At 45.7% G+C, this 15,000-nt stretch overlaps 1 protein-coding gene across 1 annotated transcript in view; it reads right to left on the reverse strand.

Annotated features, from left to right (window-relative positions):
* The window catches only part of LOC134457820 (ephrin type-A receptor 5), a 172,103-nt gene that overhangs the window by 79,288 nt on the left and 77,815 nt on the right, over nucleotides 1-15,000 (reverse strand). The window contains exons 4-5 of the mRNA XM_063209791.1: nucleotides 11,466-11,621; nucleotides 6,879-7,223 (exon numbers count right to left, since the gene is read on the reverse strand). Of these exons, the coding sequence (XP_063065861.1) occupies nucleotides 6,879-7,223; nucleotides 11,466-11,621 (501 nt within the window). The remainder of the gene's footprint in view (nucleotides 1-6,878; nucleotides 7,224-11,465; nucleotides 11,622-15,000) is intronic.

A 15,000-nucleotide genomic window follows, 5' to 3' on the forward strand; every position in this document is an offset into this window, starting at 1 on the left:
TCAAATAACAGTGTTATTTAGTTTAAAAATGTTAAAATGATGTTAAAAGTGGGCAACCATGCCAGAAGTTATCAGCATGGACTAAAGATTCAGAATTAACTTGCTTCCAACACGGAACTTGACCTTTAAGGTCAAATTTGAAGGTCAAAAGGTCAAAAACAATGTATTTTCTTGCTAGTCTTTTTTGGGAACTGTATATTCATGGATTTTTTTTCAGAAGTTGGCAACCATGCCAGAAGTTATCAGCATGGGCTAAGGTTTCAGAATCACCTGGTTGCCAACTTGGAACTTGACCTTTAGGGTCAAATATGAAGGTCAAAAGGTCAACCACGGTCAAATAAGAGTGTTATTTAGTTAAAAATTGTTAAAAAGATGTTGAAAGTGGGCAACCATGCCAGAAGTCATCAGCATGGACTAAGGATTCAGAATCAACTTGTTGCCAACATGGAACTTGACCTTTAGGGTCAAATTTGAAGGTCAAAAGGTCAAAATCTATGTATTGTAAGGTTAGACTTTTTGGAGGACTGTGTTCATGGAAATCTTTTTCAAAAGTTGGTAACTATGCTAGAAGTTATCAGCATGGACTAAGGTTTCAGAATCACCTGGTTGCCAACATGGAACTTGACCTTTTAAGGTCAAATCTGAAGGTCAAAAACAATGTATTTTCTGGTTAGTCTTTTTTGGTGATCTTTATATTCATGGAATTCTTGTTTTCAAAAGTTGGCAACCATGCTAGAAGTTATCAGCATGGACTAAAGTTTCAGAATCACCTGGTTACCATATAGAACTTGACCTCTAAGGTCAAATTTGAAGGTCAAAAGGTCAACCAAGGTCAATTAAAAAAAACTGTTTTTTGGTGATGTGCTTTCATAAAATACAAGTTGTTTGCATGGTAATGTATATTGAATAATTAGTAGGCCTATAATTTTATGATTTGGCTTATCATGGTGGCTCTGGCCTGTCATCCTTAGACATTCATCATAGCTCATTAGCGTGACATTAACTTAAACTTGTATTTTCACTCTGGTCATCTAGATTACTTTATTCTTCTTTGTGAAGCACATTAATCTGCTTGTATGAAATGGACTATACCTCGACTCACCAGCGAATTTGCTTTGCCCCATCAATTCACAGGCTTTCCATAGAAAAAAATAATGATGTCTGTTATTTCTAATGTGTTTCAAATGGTTATAGCAATGAAGGATACTTGCTGATTTGATATGTCATATCATGGTTAGGAAATTAAACCTACAGTAAGAGTAGATCAAGTATGGCACACTTTTCTTGATGTTCTCATAACTACTGTAGAATGTTCTGTTGCAATCTCCCAGGCTTAAGTTTTTGTGTCACCTGTCCAAAGCAACACGCTTATCTTTGGGTATTGATTGGTCTAGACATACAGTTTTTTTCCAGAAAGACAAAAAGGCAATTGATATGTTACTACCAAGCGTGCATGAGCAAATCAGCAGGCAAATGTATGGCTGCAGTCTGACAAAGTACATATTAACAAAGACACTGAGGAGGCAGATGTTTGGAAAGTTGTAGACCAACACTTGATGGCTGTGTGGCAAAGGAAACCTCCAGTTCCACATAGTAGCTTAGGACTGATAAGTATAATTTGTGGTTGTAGAACCAAGTGGCCAATACATGCCTGCAGTTGCCTGAAGAATGGACAGCCCAGTATGCCTGCATGTGATTAAAATGTAGAATGTTTAAACGCCGTAGGGATAGAACATGATCTGGATGACACAACGTTTTTGTAATAGCAGCAACAATAGCTCCTTCAAATGTATAAATATTCAGTATGTACTGACATCACATTTGAATTTTAATTATCATTTTAATTATTATTGAAGTAAAGAAACAATATGATGAATTACATTCTTGTTATTGACCATTTGCAATAATCACTTTCATTCATACCCTAATAATAAAGACTATATAACTTCTAAATATACAGTCCCCTAAAGTATTAGAACAGAAAGGCAAATTTCCTTGTTTTTGTTGTTCACTGAAGACTTGGGTTTAAATGGGCTCTAAGTAGGATTAAAAGGTTCATTAATCATCTGATACTTATTTGAGTCATTAGTAGGTGAAGGGTGACTCTCGCGACCACTTCCACAGTCCACTATCAGAAAACCCCAAATGCAGCTTTTGACAGCGCTGTCCGCTTCAGGAGAAACCTCATCAAAACAGTGTTTCATTTTATTTAATATTATATGTTCCAATACTTTCACTCACCTAAAATGATTTAAATAATAAGAATCATCTCCTCTGCATCATGCAAACAACATGTATTTTATGAAAGCACTTCACAAAAACCCAAAACCTTTTTTTACCTCGGTTGACCTTTTGACCTTCAAATTTGACCTTAAAAGGTCAAGTTCTATGCTGGCAACCATGGACCATGAAACCTTTGTCCATGCTGATAACTTCTAGCATGATTGTCAACTTTTGAAAAAGAATTCCATGGATATGAAGCCCCCCCAAAAAGGCAAACTAGAAAATGCATTGTTTTTGACATTCAAATTTGACCTTAAAAGTCAAGTTCCATGTTGGCAACCAGGTGATTCTGAAACCTTAGTCCATGCTGATAACATCTAGCATGGTTGCTGACATTTGAAAAAGAATTCCATGAATATACAGTTCCCAAAATAGACTAACCAGAAAATACATGGTTTTTGACCTTTTGACCTTTTGACCCTAAAGGTCAAGTTCTGTGTTGGCAACAAGTTGATTCTGAATCTTTAGTCCATGTTGATGACTTCTGGCATGGTTGCCCACTTTTAACATAATTTTAACATTTTTTAACTAAATAACACTGTTATTTGACCGTGGTTGACCTTTTGACCTTCATATTTGACCTTAAAGGTCAAGTTCCATGTTGGCAACCAGGTGATTCTGAAACCTTAGCCCATGCTGATAACTTCTGGCATGGTTGCCAACTTTTAACAGAAAATGCCATCAAACATTTATTTTAGGGTCTTGGCAGGCTGACTAACAGGGACGTGGCTACTACCAATCAGATCAGCCTATCCCCAAAACACAAACATTATTCTTATTATCAAAAAGGTAAATCGAACTTAAAGACCCTACCGATTGGGCTGAATTGATCGCCTGTTAACAGGTTTGTACAATCTTGAACATATTATTTGTAGATATCTTATGAAGCATATATAAAATGTAGATAATAATAAAAAACACATTTGTTGATGCTCTGTTCATCATTAGTTAATTATTTACTAAGCCTTTCTAAGCAGACATTATCATAACATTTTACCGTAGCCTACTACAATGCTACTGGGTGGCAACAGGTGCAATTGGCTGTCTGCACTGGTGGATTTGATCCGCCTGTAATTACAGGACTGGTTCAGATAAAGGAGATTACACGGCAGTATCCGCCGCGGCCATCATTACCCTAATGAAAAGTCAATGGGAGCTGCTCTCCCATGGGGTGCGTGGCTCGGAGAGGAGAGGAGAGGTGAGCAGAGCAACGCAGCAGGAGAGGAGAGGAGAGAGGAGAGGAGAGGAGAGGAGAGGAGAGGAGAGGAGAGGAGAGGAGAGAGGAGAGAGGAGAGGAGAGGAGAGGAGAGGAGAGAGGAGAGGAGAGGAGAGGAGAGGAGAGGAGAGGAGAGGTGAGCAGAGCAGAGCAACGCAGCACGGGGGATTATAGGAGGCAGCGAGACACAACAAGTGCAGACACACGCGGATGGACAGAGGAGAGGAGGAGAGGACGATAGGTAGAGAGAGAGAGAGAGAGAGAGAGAGAGAGAGAGAGAGAGAGAGAGAGAGAGAGAGAGAGAGGGAGAGAGAGAGACTTAGAGAGTTTAAAGAGGGATATGAAGGGTAAAACGGGGATAGACAGAGGGAGAAAGAGCAGCAGAGAAAGGGATAAACCATGCGACAGACGGAGAGAGAGAGAGAGAGAGAGAGAGAGAGAGAGAGAGGGGGGGGGGCGGGGAGGAGTACAGTCAGAAAGTACATAGACAAAGAGACAGACAGACAGAGAATGGACATACATAGTACGATAAGAATTCTAAGTGGTTCTAAGGGAGAAAACGAAAGGCTAAACCCTAAGACAGACGGGGAGAGAGAGAGAGAGAGAGAGAGAGAGAGAGAGAGAGAGAGAGAGAGAATGGATATACAAGGACAATTCTAAGGGATGGACAGAGCGAAAAACAAAAGGATAAACCCTGAGACGGGAAAGTATAACATATAGAGACAAAGTCTGAGGACAACGGAAGTACAGGACAGAATGAAACAAAGAGGGGGGTGGAGGTGACATACACATCACATCAGGACCATGTATGCCTGTTTCATGTGACAACACACATGTTTTACGTAAGCTTCATGAATCCTTGTATGATTAGATGTTAACTCATTGTGTCCTGGAGCGACATATACGCTGCATTAAGGTTCTTGAGATTTGAGCTCTTTCATTAAAACTGTGGGTATGTTATGATTCTAGTGCAAAATGAAGGCTCTAGCTTTTAATGCAACTTATGTCATGTTATTATGTGCTTCGGAGGCTGAGATATTTAGGTTTTAATAGGGAGAGGGCACCTTTTCCCAAAAGGGGCTTAGGACAAAATGGGTTAAAAACACAAATACCGTGCTGCACTTTTTTTTTGTTCTACGCAATAGCTTTGCAATTTTTCCATCTTAATCGGTCATTCATTCATTAATTCATTCATCCAGTCAGTCATTCATTCATTAATTCGCTATTTAACATTCCGTAACCTAAACACCATTGTGGTCTCACCAGATAACCTTTACCATTGCATATTGAACAAGGAGCTATAATGAATAATGGCCACCATTGCATACCAAGCAGCTCTCTTAAACACAAGATCATCACCGCTGCATACAAATAAGCGTGCTAACAGATAATCATTATTGCTGCGAACAAAGGATCTCGCTGAAGAAAAAAAAAAGAAGAATTACCAGTGCTTACTAAACCAAGCAAATCATCATTGCTGACAATGTGTTCTAAAATGACTAGGCATCATCATTGCCTAAGTAGATTATGATCCATTCGCAGCAAACAGACAATGTTTAAGCCCAGTATGTTTGTTCAAACAGTGCTATCACTGTAGCTTGTGTTTGTGGCATCGGCATGTGGTAATTGTACAGCTAATTAGATGAGTGTTTCTCCCACCGCTCACAGTGTCATATTTTGGTATGACCAGGGCCGGATTAAGATGGTTTGGGGCCCCTAGGGTACAGGTTGCTGTGGGGGCCCCCCTGCCAAACGGTACATTTTGTGACAAATCTACATACACCAGTGTCAGAATTACGAGCTAGGAATTAGGGACAATATGTCTACTGACAGTACTCAATACAACAACATTTTTTCAATACTGCATCTTGTCACTGTTCTGCAATTTCTCACTTGGCCAATCAGGGGGGTGCTGACAGGTGGGGGCCCCTCCTAGCTATATCGAGCCTGTGTCTTAATCCTGCCCTGGGTACGACGTGTCGTGTATGAGATTTATAGCGCAGCAGACTGCCCGTGCTTGCAGCAGTAATTGACAAACACGCGAGCATCAAAAACTAGCTAATTTACTCTGTAGCAGAGAACTGTAATGAGGCTATGCTGCATTTAATACACAAAGGCATCTCGGCACGGCAGCACTAAAACTCGAGCTCTCTGAAGAACTGAGCAATGGGACAAATAACTATCCAGTGAGTCGTCTACTACAGTCATGAGCAGGCCTGGACTGGGGGAGAAATAGGGCCCAGGCACTTTTGGCTTTAAAGGGCCCCTCATAAGTAGCGGCGCAGGACTTACTCACCGGTGGGCCCCACACCCTCGTGGGCCCCCATTTTAAGAAATGTTAAACAAGAAATTAAAACAATTTTTTTTTAAACATTCCTGAAAATAGGGGCCCACGAGGGTGCAGGGCCCACCGGGACATACCCGCTATGCCAGATGGGTAGTCCAGCTCTGGTCATGAGTCTCCTATTTCCTTCTCTCTGTGCATTAGCCTACAACAGCACTCAGACTTTATCATCAATTCCACACACAAAGGCACTATGCTCTCCAGACTCCTCGAACTTCATTATCACACAAACTTCATTTAATGTCCATTAACTCACAGACAACATTGACACAGACTAAATATACTCATAGGTCGTCATCGTCATCGCCATCATCATCATCATCATCATCATATACAGGAAGAAAGTTTAGTAAGACGCTAACTTCCATAACCTACAGACCTCATTAATGTAGTAGAATAAATACACACAAACACTCTTCTTCATCCCCACCCAGGTGTGATTAGCACCATCCAGACAAAAGTTCTCACTTTCACATTTCACTGAAACTTCAATTCATCAATGCAGACGTCATCAAATTATCATAATAATGTCACCTAAATGTCACCTAGATCTTGCGCCAGTCTCATAACAGATATTGACAAGATGGGAAAACGGAAGAGCAAAAATCTGTTCTTTGTCTAGACATCTAAGTTTGTTTCTCATTGGGTTGGGGCATTATGTTGGCCTTGCGCTACATAATTTGGCCGTTGGAGAAAACAGAATGGGAGACCACTAGTCTGATGCAACTCATAATAATCTGCTGCATCAGGAATGACGGTTGGCCACACCTCAATTCCAATATACAGTCCAGGCTTGTACGAAATTACGAAATGGATGAATTTAAATTCAAAGTAATGCCATAATATGAACACTAGGTGGGGGTGTTCTACGTACTCTCAATGGGTGGTGTAGCTTAAATTCAAAGAAATTCAAAGTAATGACACCACCTAGTGTTCGTATTATGGCATTATTTTGAATTCAAATTCATTCAATTCGGAATCTCGTACAAGCCTGATACAGTCATTGATTTATATGCAAGCCCTTAGTTTACTCACCCGCCTGATTGGTGGTGACGTTGAGCGTGACGAAGTGTCTGAGCGGCGCCAGGAGCTGTGACACGCCGTTGACGGCCTCCACCTCGAAGGTGTAGTTGGTGTGGGCCAGCAGGTCGGCCACCATGACGGAGGCGTTGCGGAGGCCCGAGCGCTGGGGCAGGTAGCGCACGTGGCTCCCGCACGGCTCGTAGTGCCGCGACTCGCCGTCGCCCCCGATCACCTTGCGGCAGACGATGGCGTACGATAGGTCCTTGCGGCCGCCCGTCTCCTCGGGCGCCACCCACTCCAGGAAGACGCTGGTCTCGTTCACGTTGGAGATGGCGCTGCGGGGCGCGGAAGGAGGTTCTGGGTGGGGGGGGGGATAAACACACATGCACACACACACACACACACACACACACACACACACACACACACACACACACACAGACACACACACAGCATTAAATTAATTGCACCTCTATTGACCACCATCTGTACACATTTCACGGTATGCATGCATGTTCCTCCCCTCCCTCATATTCTTTAATGTCATACTGACAATACAAACATTTACAATATTGAAAGACATAGACATAGACATAGACACAGACACAGACACACACAAGCACGAGCACACACACACACACACAAACACGCACACACGCGCGTGCTCGCATGCGCAAGCACACACACACGCACACGCACACACACGCACACACACACACACAAACACAAACACCTACGTACATAAAGAAACACCCACGCATGCATACACAAACAGACAAAGTCATTACAGCGTTAGAACAAACACAGACAGATAAAACGCTTTTGGTGAGACCAAAGGTGTCTTTCTTGTTTTCTTTCTTTTTGGTTGCTGTTGCTCTTTCGTTCGTTCGGCTGGCTTCCTTCACACATAGCGGACGACCAGGGAGAAAAAAAAAATCAATGTGATGCTAATGCGTGGGATCGATACGCTGAGCCGGGCCAAATGAACGGCTCATTCAAAGCAAATCGTCCTGACACACATCTGAGACGAGGCAGGCCCCGTCTGGATCAGGGGAGTGCGGCCCGGGAGATCTCAGATGGGATTAGACCAGACAGGCCCGCTCCGCTCCGGCCTGAGCACCGAGCATCCAGCTCAGCCGCTCCGCTCCGCACCACAACCACACTGAAGCTGACAGACACACCAGCAAGACAAGACACACTCATTGGACAGAGACAGGGCCGCTGACAGCTTTGGCCGGGCCCATGACCAAGTCATCTGAAAGGGCCCCCCCAGTAAAATTACAATCTACTAAGTTAGTTTACTCACCGGCCTAATTGGTGGTGACGTTGAGCGTGACAAAGTGTCGCAGCGGCGCCAGGAACAATTAACCTGAAGCTTACCAAGCAATGGCTGTGTGTGTATTTGTTGTACTGTATGTGTTTTTATCGTAGGCCTATATGTTTTAATGCCATTCTGCTGTGCTGTAAGTCAAATTGCCTTTTTAAGGACATTAAAGCTTTCAACTCAACTCAACTCCAGCCCAATACATTCAATGTAATAAGAAGGACTCAATCCTGGGCCCCCCTCTCTCCCTGGGCCCGGGACAACTGTCCCCCTTGTCCCTGCCCAGAGACCCCTAAGCAGATTCAGAGACATGGGCCCAGCCCAACCAAGGAGAGGAAGAAGAGAAGAAGAGAACAGGGCTAAGCAGGCTGAAGCCAGCACTATTCTCAGGCGCTCCGCTCCGCTCCGCACTGAGCTGACAGACAGACAAGACAAGACAAGACACACTCATTGCCCAGAGATGTCTAAGCAGACCCAGAGACATGGGCCCAGCCCAACCAAGGAGAGTCAAGGACCATAGGGAGAAGAAGAGAACAGGGCTAAGCAGGCTAAAGCCAGAACTATACGTATGCAAAGTAAGGATAAACCAATATATATATCGGTATCGGTATCGGTATCGGGCCGATATTTGCATTTTTTAAGTGTATCTGTATCGGCCGATGCACGTGTGGTTTTGGCCGAAACGCAATATTTATTATTTTACGTCATTCTGTTTTTTTTAAAAGCACCAAGACACTTTATTTTTTATTACTTGATTGTTAGACATTACTTGATTGTTAAAGTGGGTGTATAAATGTTACAAGTTCTACCTCAATTTGATAATGTTAAAGGAATGTTTATTTTTAACTTGAGACCTGGAATATTTGTCTTTTTTTTTTTTTTTAACTCATATCGGCCCCAAATATCGGGTATCGGATATCGGGTATCGGGTATCGGCCAAGGGTGATGGAAAAAAAAATCGATATTGCATCGGCCATTAAAAAACCTGTATCGGTCGACCCCTACCAAGGAGAGTCAAGGACCAAAGGGAGAGAACAGGGCTGAGCAGGCTAAAGCCAGAACTATACGTATGCAAAGGCATGGGGCTGAGATGAAGACAGATCCAGGTAAAACCTGCGGTAGTATTAAGTGCTGACATAACGTAGATCAAGCTGTGGAATAGAGACATGCGTCTAGTACACAGAGGGGGCTGTAGCCAGAAAAGAGTAAGGCCCAGCCGGCATCAGGAGTGAGGCGGAGATGGCCCAGCCGGCATCAGGAGTGAGGCGGAGATGGGATTAGTTCAGGCTGATTTGAGCTGAAAGACAGACCAGACAGCCCAGAGTTGGAGAAGCAGGAGACCCTGCACCCAGAAACAACATGGGTCAAACAAGGAGAATCAAGGACCAGAAAATGGAAGACAGAATCTGTCAAAGGCAAATGCGATCAGGTCAGAACAAGGCAAAAAGATGAACCGTGAAGAAATACCTGCACAAACAATGGACCGACCTAAGCACAGCTGGAATAAAGCCCTGTCCAGAACTACAGTAAGTAGGCCTAATACACCAATGTCTAGACAGAACTAAGTACAGACATGAACCAAACTTTGGGTTGAAGGTAAAGCCATGACTCGAGCTGTTCCATGAACAAAGCACAGACCAGATGTAATCATGGACCAGGTACCAAAACCTGAGCTGTTGCATCCTGGGACCTGGCTTTTGGCTGACCGAGCCCACTTTACACAGAGGCAAATCGAACCTCAATCTCTTGCCAAGTCTTTCAGAATCACAGACTAGTTATATGTGCCACAGGCTATGTCTCATAGCTTCCTTAACCCTATCCAGACCGGGGGGGGGGGGGGGGGCTAAAAGTGCCCGCACCAACTTTGATGTCGTATAACTCCTGAATGACTAAAGCTAGGACTACGAAACTTTTTGACTTTTCATAACATGAAGTTGGCTACAGTGTGATACCAAAAGATTAGGTTTATCATGGCATACCATGGCAACGGTTTTCTGACAGGTACGCCTGACCAAAAATCACTGATCTAAGTCTCATCATCATCACTTTTCATATTTTTTTACATTTTCATTAGCATCAGACACTCTTGCGAACATTTGAAGTGGTCTGAAGCACATAATAACCAAAATTGATGTGCATTCCCAAGTAAGATGGAAAATGCATTAAGGTGACATTTTGGGCAATACAATCAGGAAATGACGTCATATTGGTGTCATAATATCCACCAATGACACCAAACTGATGTGATTCATAGATCTTTGGCTGAAGGTCATCCCCTCCAAGTTTGGTAGTCATACGCCATTCGGTTCCTAAGTTATGAGGGGGGGGTCAAAAGAGCACCATCATCCCCCCCCCCCCCGGTCGCAGAAATGCCAAAAAAGCCCGGTCTGGATAGGGTTAAATAAAATGATACCTATACTCAAGGACTATGAGTAGGAAGTAATGGACATGACGCTATACATTAACACTGTTGAATTGTTTCAAGATCAATTGTTCTTAATTGAGTACTAAATATTTTAAAATATGAAGTCTCCTAATTTCAGCAGATTGTCAGTCTAGAAACATGCAGAGCTCATACCCATGAATCTAACTATTTACAAATTCATCACCACTTACTTAAGCTCACAATATTTCATCATAGCAGTGGGTAAAAGCAGAGTAACAGGCGAAGCACAAAATGCTTCATCATAAGAAATCAGTGTGACGGAGCAGTTCTTAGTTAACCCCACAGTGCTTCATTATTTAAGTTAAGTCAGAAAGAGCAGCTCTAGCTTCAACCCACAATGAATACTTCATTACCAATGTCAGAGGGAAAGAGCAGCTCTTGCTTCCATATGCAGAAGGTGGAAATGAACTTTAGAAAAAGTGAGCCCTTGCCAGCCACCAATAAATGAATGGTAAAACTCTACACTTAGTTAAGCATTTTTATGTTGTCTTCAGTACTTAAATGATTGTGATAGCTTGCGATAAACCCTTGTGAGCTGTGAAGGAACTTGTGGAACTTGTGACTTTAACACATAAACTTTCAAAGTCTCAAAGCAAAACCATGGCATGCTGTGCCATTGAAGGAGCAGTTTCAAGCCCCCACATCCAAAAACCATCTGACCTGGGAACAGGGCAACCAAATGACTAGATAGAGATGAAACCCGAAACATAAAAAAAAAGCAAGCTGTAAGTGAAGGAACCTCTGACCCTAACTGTACGTAAACTTTCAGTCTCAAAACAAATCCCTGGCATGTTATGCCAACTGCAAGGTGTGAAGGAGGTTGTCTTACTTGTGCAGGCCATGTTTGTGGGGTCGGTGGCGGTGCGGTAGTAGCCTCCCTCGCACTGGCAGGAGGTGGAGGCCTCGCCGCGGGCGTAGCTGCGTGGGGGGCACTTACTGCAGCTCTGGGTCTGCAGGGCGGAGCGGTAGAAGCCCGGCTTACACACTGTGGGAGAGAGAGAGAGAGCAAGAGAGAGAGACAGAGAGAGAGAGAGAGAGAAAACAGAGGTAAACACCTTTGTTCACTTGATGTGGAGGGCAGACTGGTATAGAAGATTGGGCTTACACACTATCGGAGAGAGAGAGAGAGAGAGACAGAGAGAGAGAGAGAGAGAGAGAGAGAGAGAGAGAGAGAGAGAGAGAGAAAACAGAGGTAAACACCTTTGTTCACTTGATGTGGAGGGCAGACTGGTATAGAAGATTGGGCTTACACACTATCGGAGAGAGACAGAGCGAGAGACAGAGAGAGAGAGAGAGAGAGAGAGAGAGAGAGAGAGAGAGAGAGAAAACAGGGGTAAAAACCTTTGCTCACTTGATGTGGAGGGCGGACTGGTATAGAAGCTTGGGCTTACATACTGTATGAGAGCACAGCGTGGGATCAAACAGCAACACAAAGGTGGGAGGAGATCGATTGGTCTTGGGGGGGCGGCGCTCAACGTATAACGTACGGTAACATAATGGTGGGAAACACATTGATTGAATGCTTAGCAAACATATATGGTGAGACATCCGATTGATCAGCTGATCATTGCACATATATGGCGGTGAGAATGCATTGATTAAGTGTTCAGCACGTATACTGTATATGATGGGAAAACATTGATTAGAGACACGTATGGTGTGGATAATGGCGGCAACTTTATAACACCCCTTCAGACCCCCCGTGCACAGCACACCTCCTGCCGTCGTTTGCTGAACCCTTACATTTGTGCGTCTATGGTTTCTGTACAGCCTGCTTGAGATACAATGTGTGTGCTCATGCACCGTTTCATAACATCTCACTGATCGACGACGGTCTAGGCTGCAAGCAGCAGAGCCTAGCAAGCAAGAGCTACTGCTTCAACATCAGTGCCTTAAAAAAAAAAAAAGAAAGTTGAAAAGGCATAAGAGGACACACTTAGCATAACCCGGGTTTCAAACGCTCCCGAAATGCGAAAGATACGGCCGTATAGTTTTCTCATACGTCTGAGTCATAACTTCACAAGTCCGCTCGCTAACGCGAAAAGAAAAGGCAAAAGAGTAAATCCCTTTATCATCTGAAGCGCAGGCAGGGTGTTCATCCCAAACTGTCTTTCTCAGAGAGAACAAAGTGACGTATGGGCGTTTAAATCAATAAGCACATTAAACATTCTCAGCGGCTGGCTAGGCTGGTGCTGGGTGGTGCAGGCGGACAGGCGCATGGATGAGAGGGTATGAAGGGGGGGGGGTACAGGCGCATGGATGAGAGGGTATGGGGGGGGGGGGGTACAGGCGCATGGATGAGAGGGTATGGGGGGGGGGTGGGGGGGGGGGGGGTACAGGCGCATGGATGAGAGGGTATGGGGGGTGGGGGGGGGGGGGGGGGTACAGGCGCATGGATGAGAGGGTATGGGGGGGGGGGGGGGGGGGGGTACAGGCGCATGGATGAGAGGGTATGGGGGGTGGGTGGGGGTGGGGGGTACAGGCGCATGGATGAGAGGGTATGGGTGGGGGGGGGTACAGGCGCATGGATGAGAGGGTGGTGGGGGGTGGGGGGTGGTACAGGCGCATGGATGAGAGGGTATGGGGGGGGGGGGTACAGGCGCATGGATGAGAGGGTATGGGGGGGGGGGTACAGGCGCATGGATGAGAGGGTATGGGGGGTGGGGGGGGGGTACAGGCGCATGGATGAGAGGGTATGGGGGGTGGGGGGGGGGTACAGGCGCATGGATGAGAGGGTATGGGGGGTGGTGCAGGCGGACAGGCGCATGGATGAGAGGGTATGGGGGGGGGGGGGTACAGGCGCATGGATGAGAGGGTATGGGGGGGGGGGGGTACAGGCGCATGGATGAGAGGGTATGGGGGGGGTGGGGGGGGGGTACAGGCGCATGGATGAGAGGGTATGGGGGGGTGGGGGGTACAGGCGCATGGATGAGAGGGTATGGGGGGTGGGGGGGGGGGTACAGGCGCATGAATGAGAGGGTATGGGGGGGGTGGGGGGGGGTACAGGCGCATGGATGAGAGGGTATGGGGGGGGGTGGGGGGGGGGTACAGGCGCATGGATGAGAGGGTATGGGGGTGGGGGGGGGGGGGTACAGGCGCATGGATGAGAGGGTTTGAAGGGGGGGTGGGGGGGGGGGTATAGGCGCATGGATGAGAGGGTTTGAAGGGGGTGGGGGGGGGGGTACAGGTGCATGGATGAGAGGGTTTGAAGGGGGGGGGGTGGGTACAGGCGCATGGATGAGAGGGTTTGAAGGGGGGGGGTACAGGCGCATGGATGAGAGGGTTTGAAGGGGGGGGGGAATCATGGGTGCTGTGCTGGATCTTAGTGTTTGTGGGCATCATACACACACGCACACGCACACACAGGCACACGCACACACAGGCACGTACGCACGTACACATGCATGCACACACGCACGCACGCACACACATATCCAGACACCAATAACACACGCAGACGCAGGCACGCACACACACACACACACACACACACACACACACTGGACCAACCACTTTTGAAGGACTTGTGCACTTTGTCCACTTTGCGAAGGGAAGGCGTCCTGAGGCTGACGTTGCAGGCTAGCAGAGGGTTAGTGTAATGTATGACTTTGCCAGCTGCGTGTATAATCTAATGTAAGGCCACAAGTGAAGACAGATAGACAATCAGTGGCTGCGCTGCGCGGCTGTCGAGACAAGCCATCAATTTAAAAACGCTGCTGTTGCTTGCTGGTGTATTTTACTGTCACAGCAGGTGGAACAGGGGCGGTGTAGTGTAGGCTACACACACTGCATACACACACGCATCTACTAAGTAGTGCACTCCCACACACATACAAACACAAAAACATACGATACACATACACACACACCATTCCTGTTGTAGCTTAAGATCAGCCAGAGACCAACTCTCTCTCTAGGCCTTCCATGTTCTCTGCAGTACTTCACAATAGGTAACTTTTGTGCACAGCATACACATGGTTATAGGATGCATATTTCTTGTGTGCAATGTTGTTTGTGCGCTTGCATTACCAATTTCACAAGCCTTCTGCATCATCTGTAGACAAATACTGCTATGTGCCGGACTTCCGCCTGATGCTGCCACTTATTCACCTGCATTACAGCTGAGATACACCAGGTCTGGAGGGACACCCTGGACCATCCGCACAGCCCAGACAACACATCCACCCAGTATAATGAATCTCTGTGGGGAGCTGCGGTGTAGTGTGCTTACCTCCAAGCTAGCCGTTAACCTTCAGTTCTATGAGACCAGCTGGCGGCTAGCTGGTCACATAGGACTCAATGTTAACTGCTAGCTTGGGGGTAAAATTTTGTACTGCCATACCCAGAGAACGTTTGAAAGTACA

The sequence above is a fragment of the Engraulis encrasicolus genome, chromosome 11, assembly GCF_034702125.1.
Source record: "Engraulis encrasicolus isolate BLACKSEA-1 chromosome 11, IST_EnEncr_1.0, whole genome shotgun sequence".
NCBI classification, from domain to species: Eukaryota; Metazoa; Chordata; class Actinopteri; order Clupeiformes; family Engraulidae; genus Engraulis; species Engraulis encrasicolus.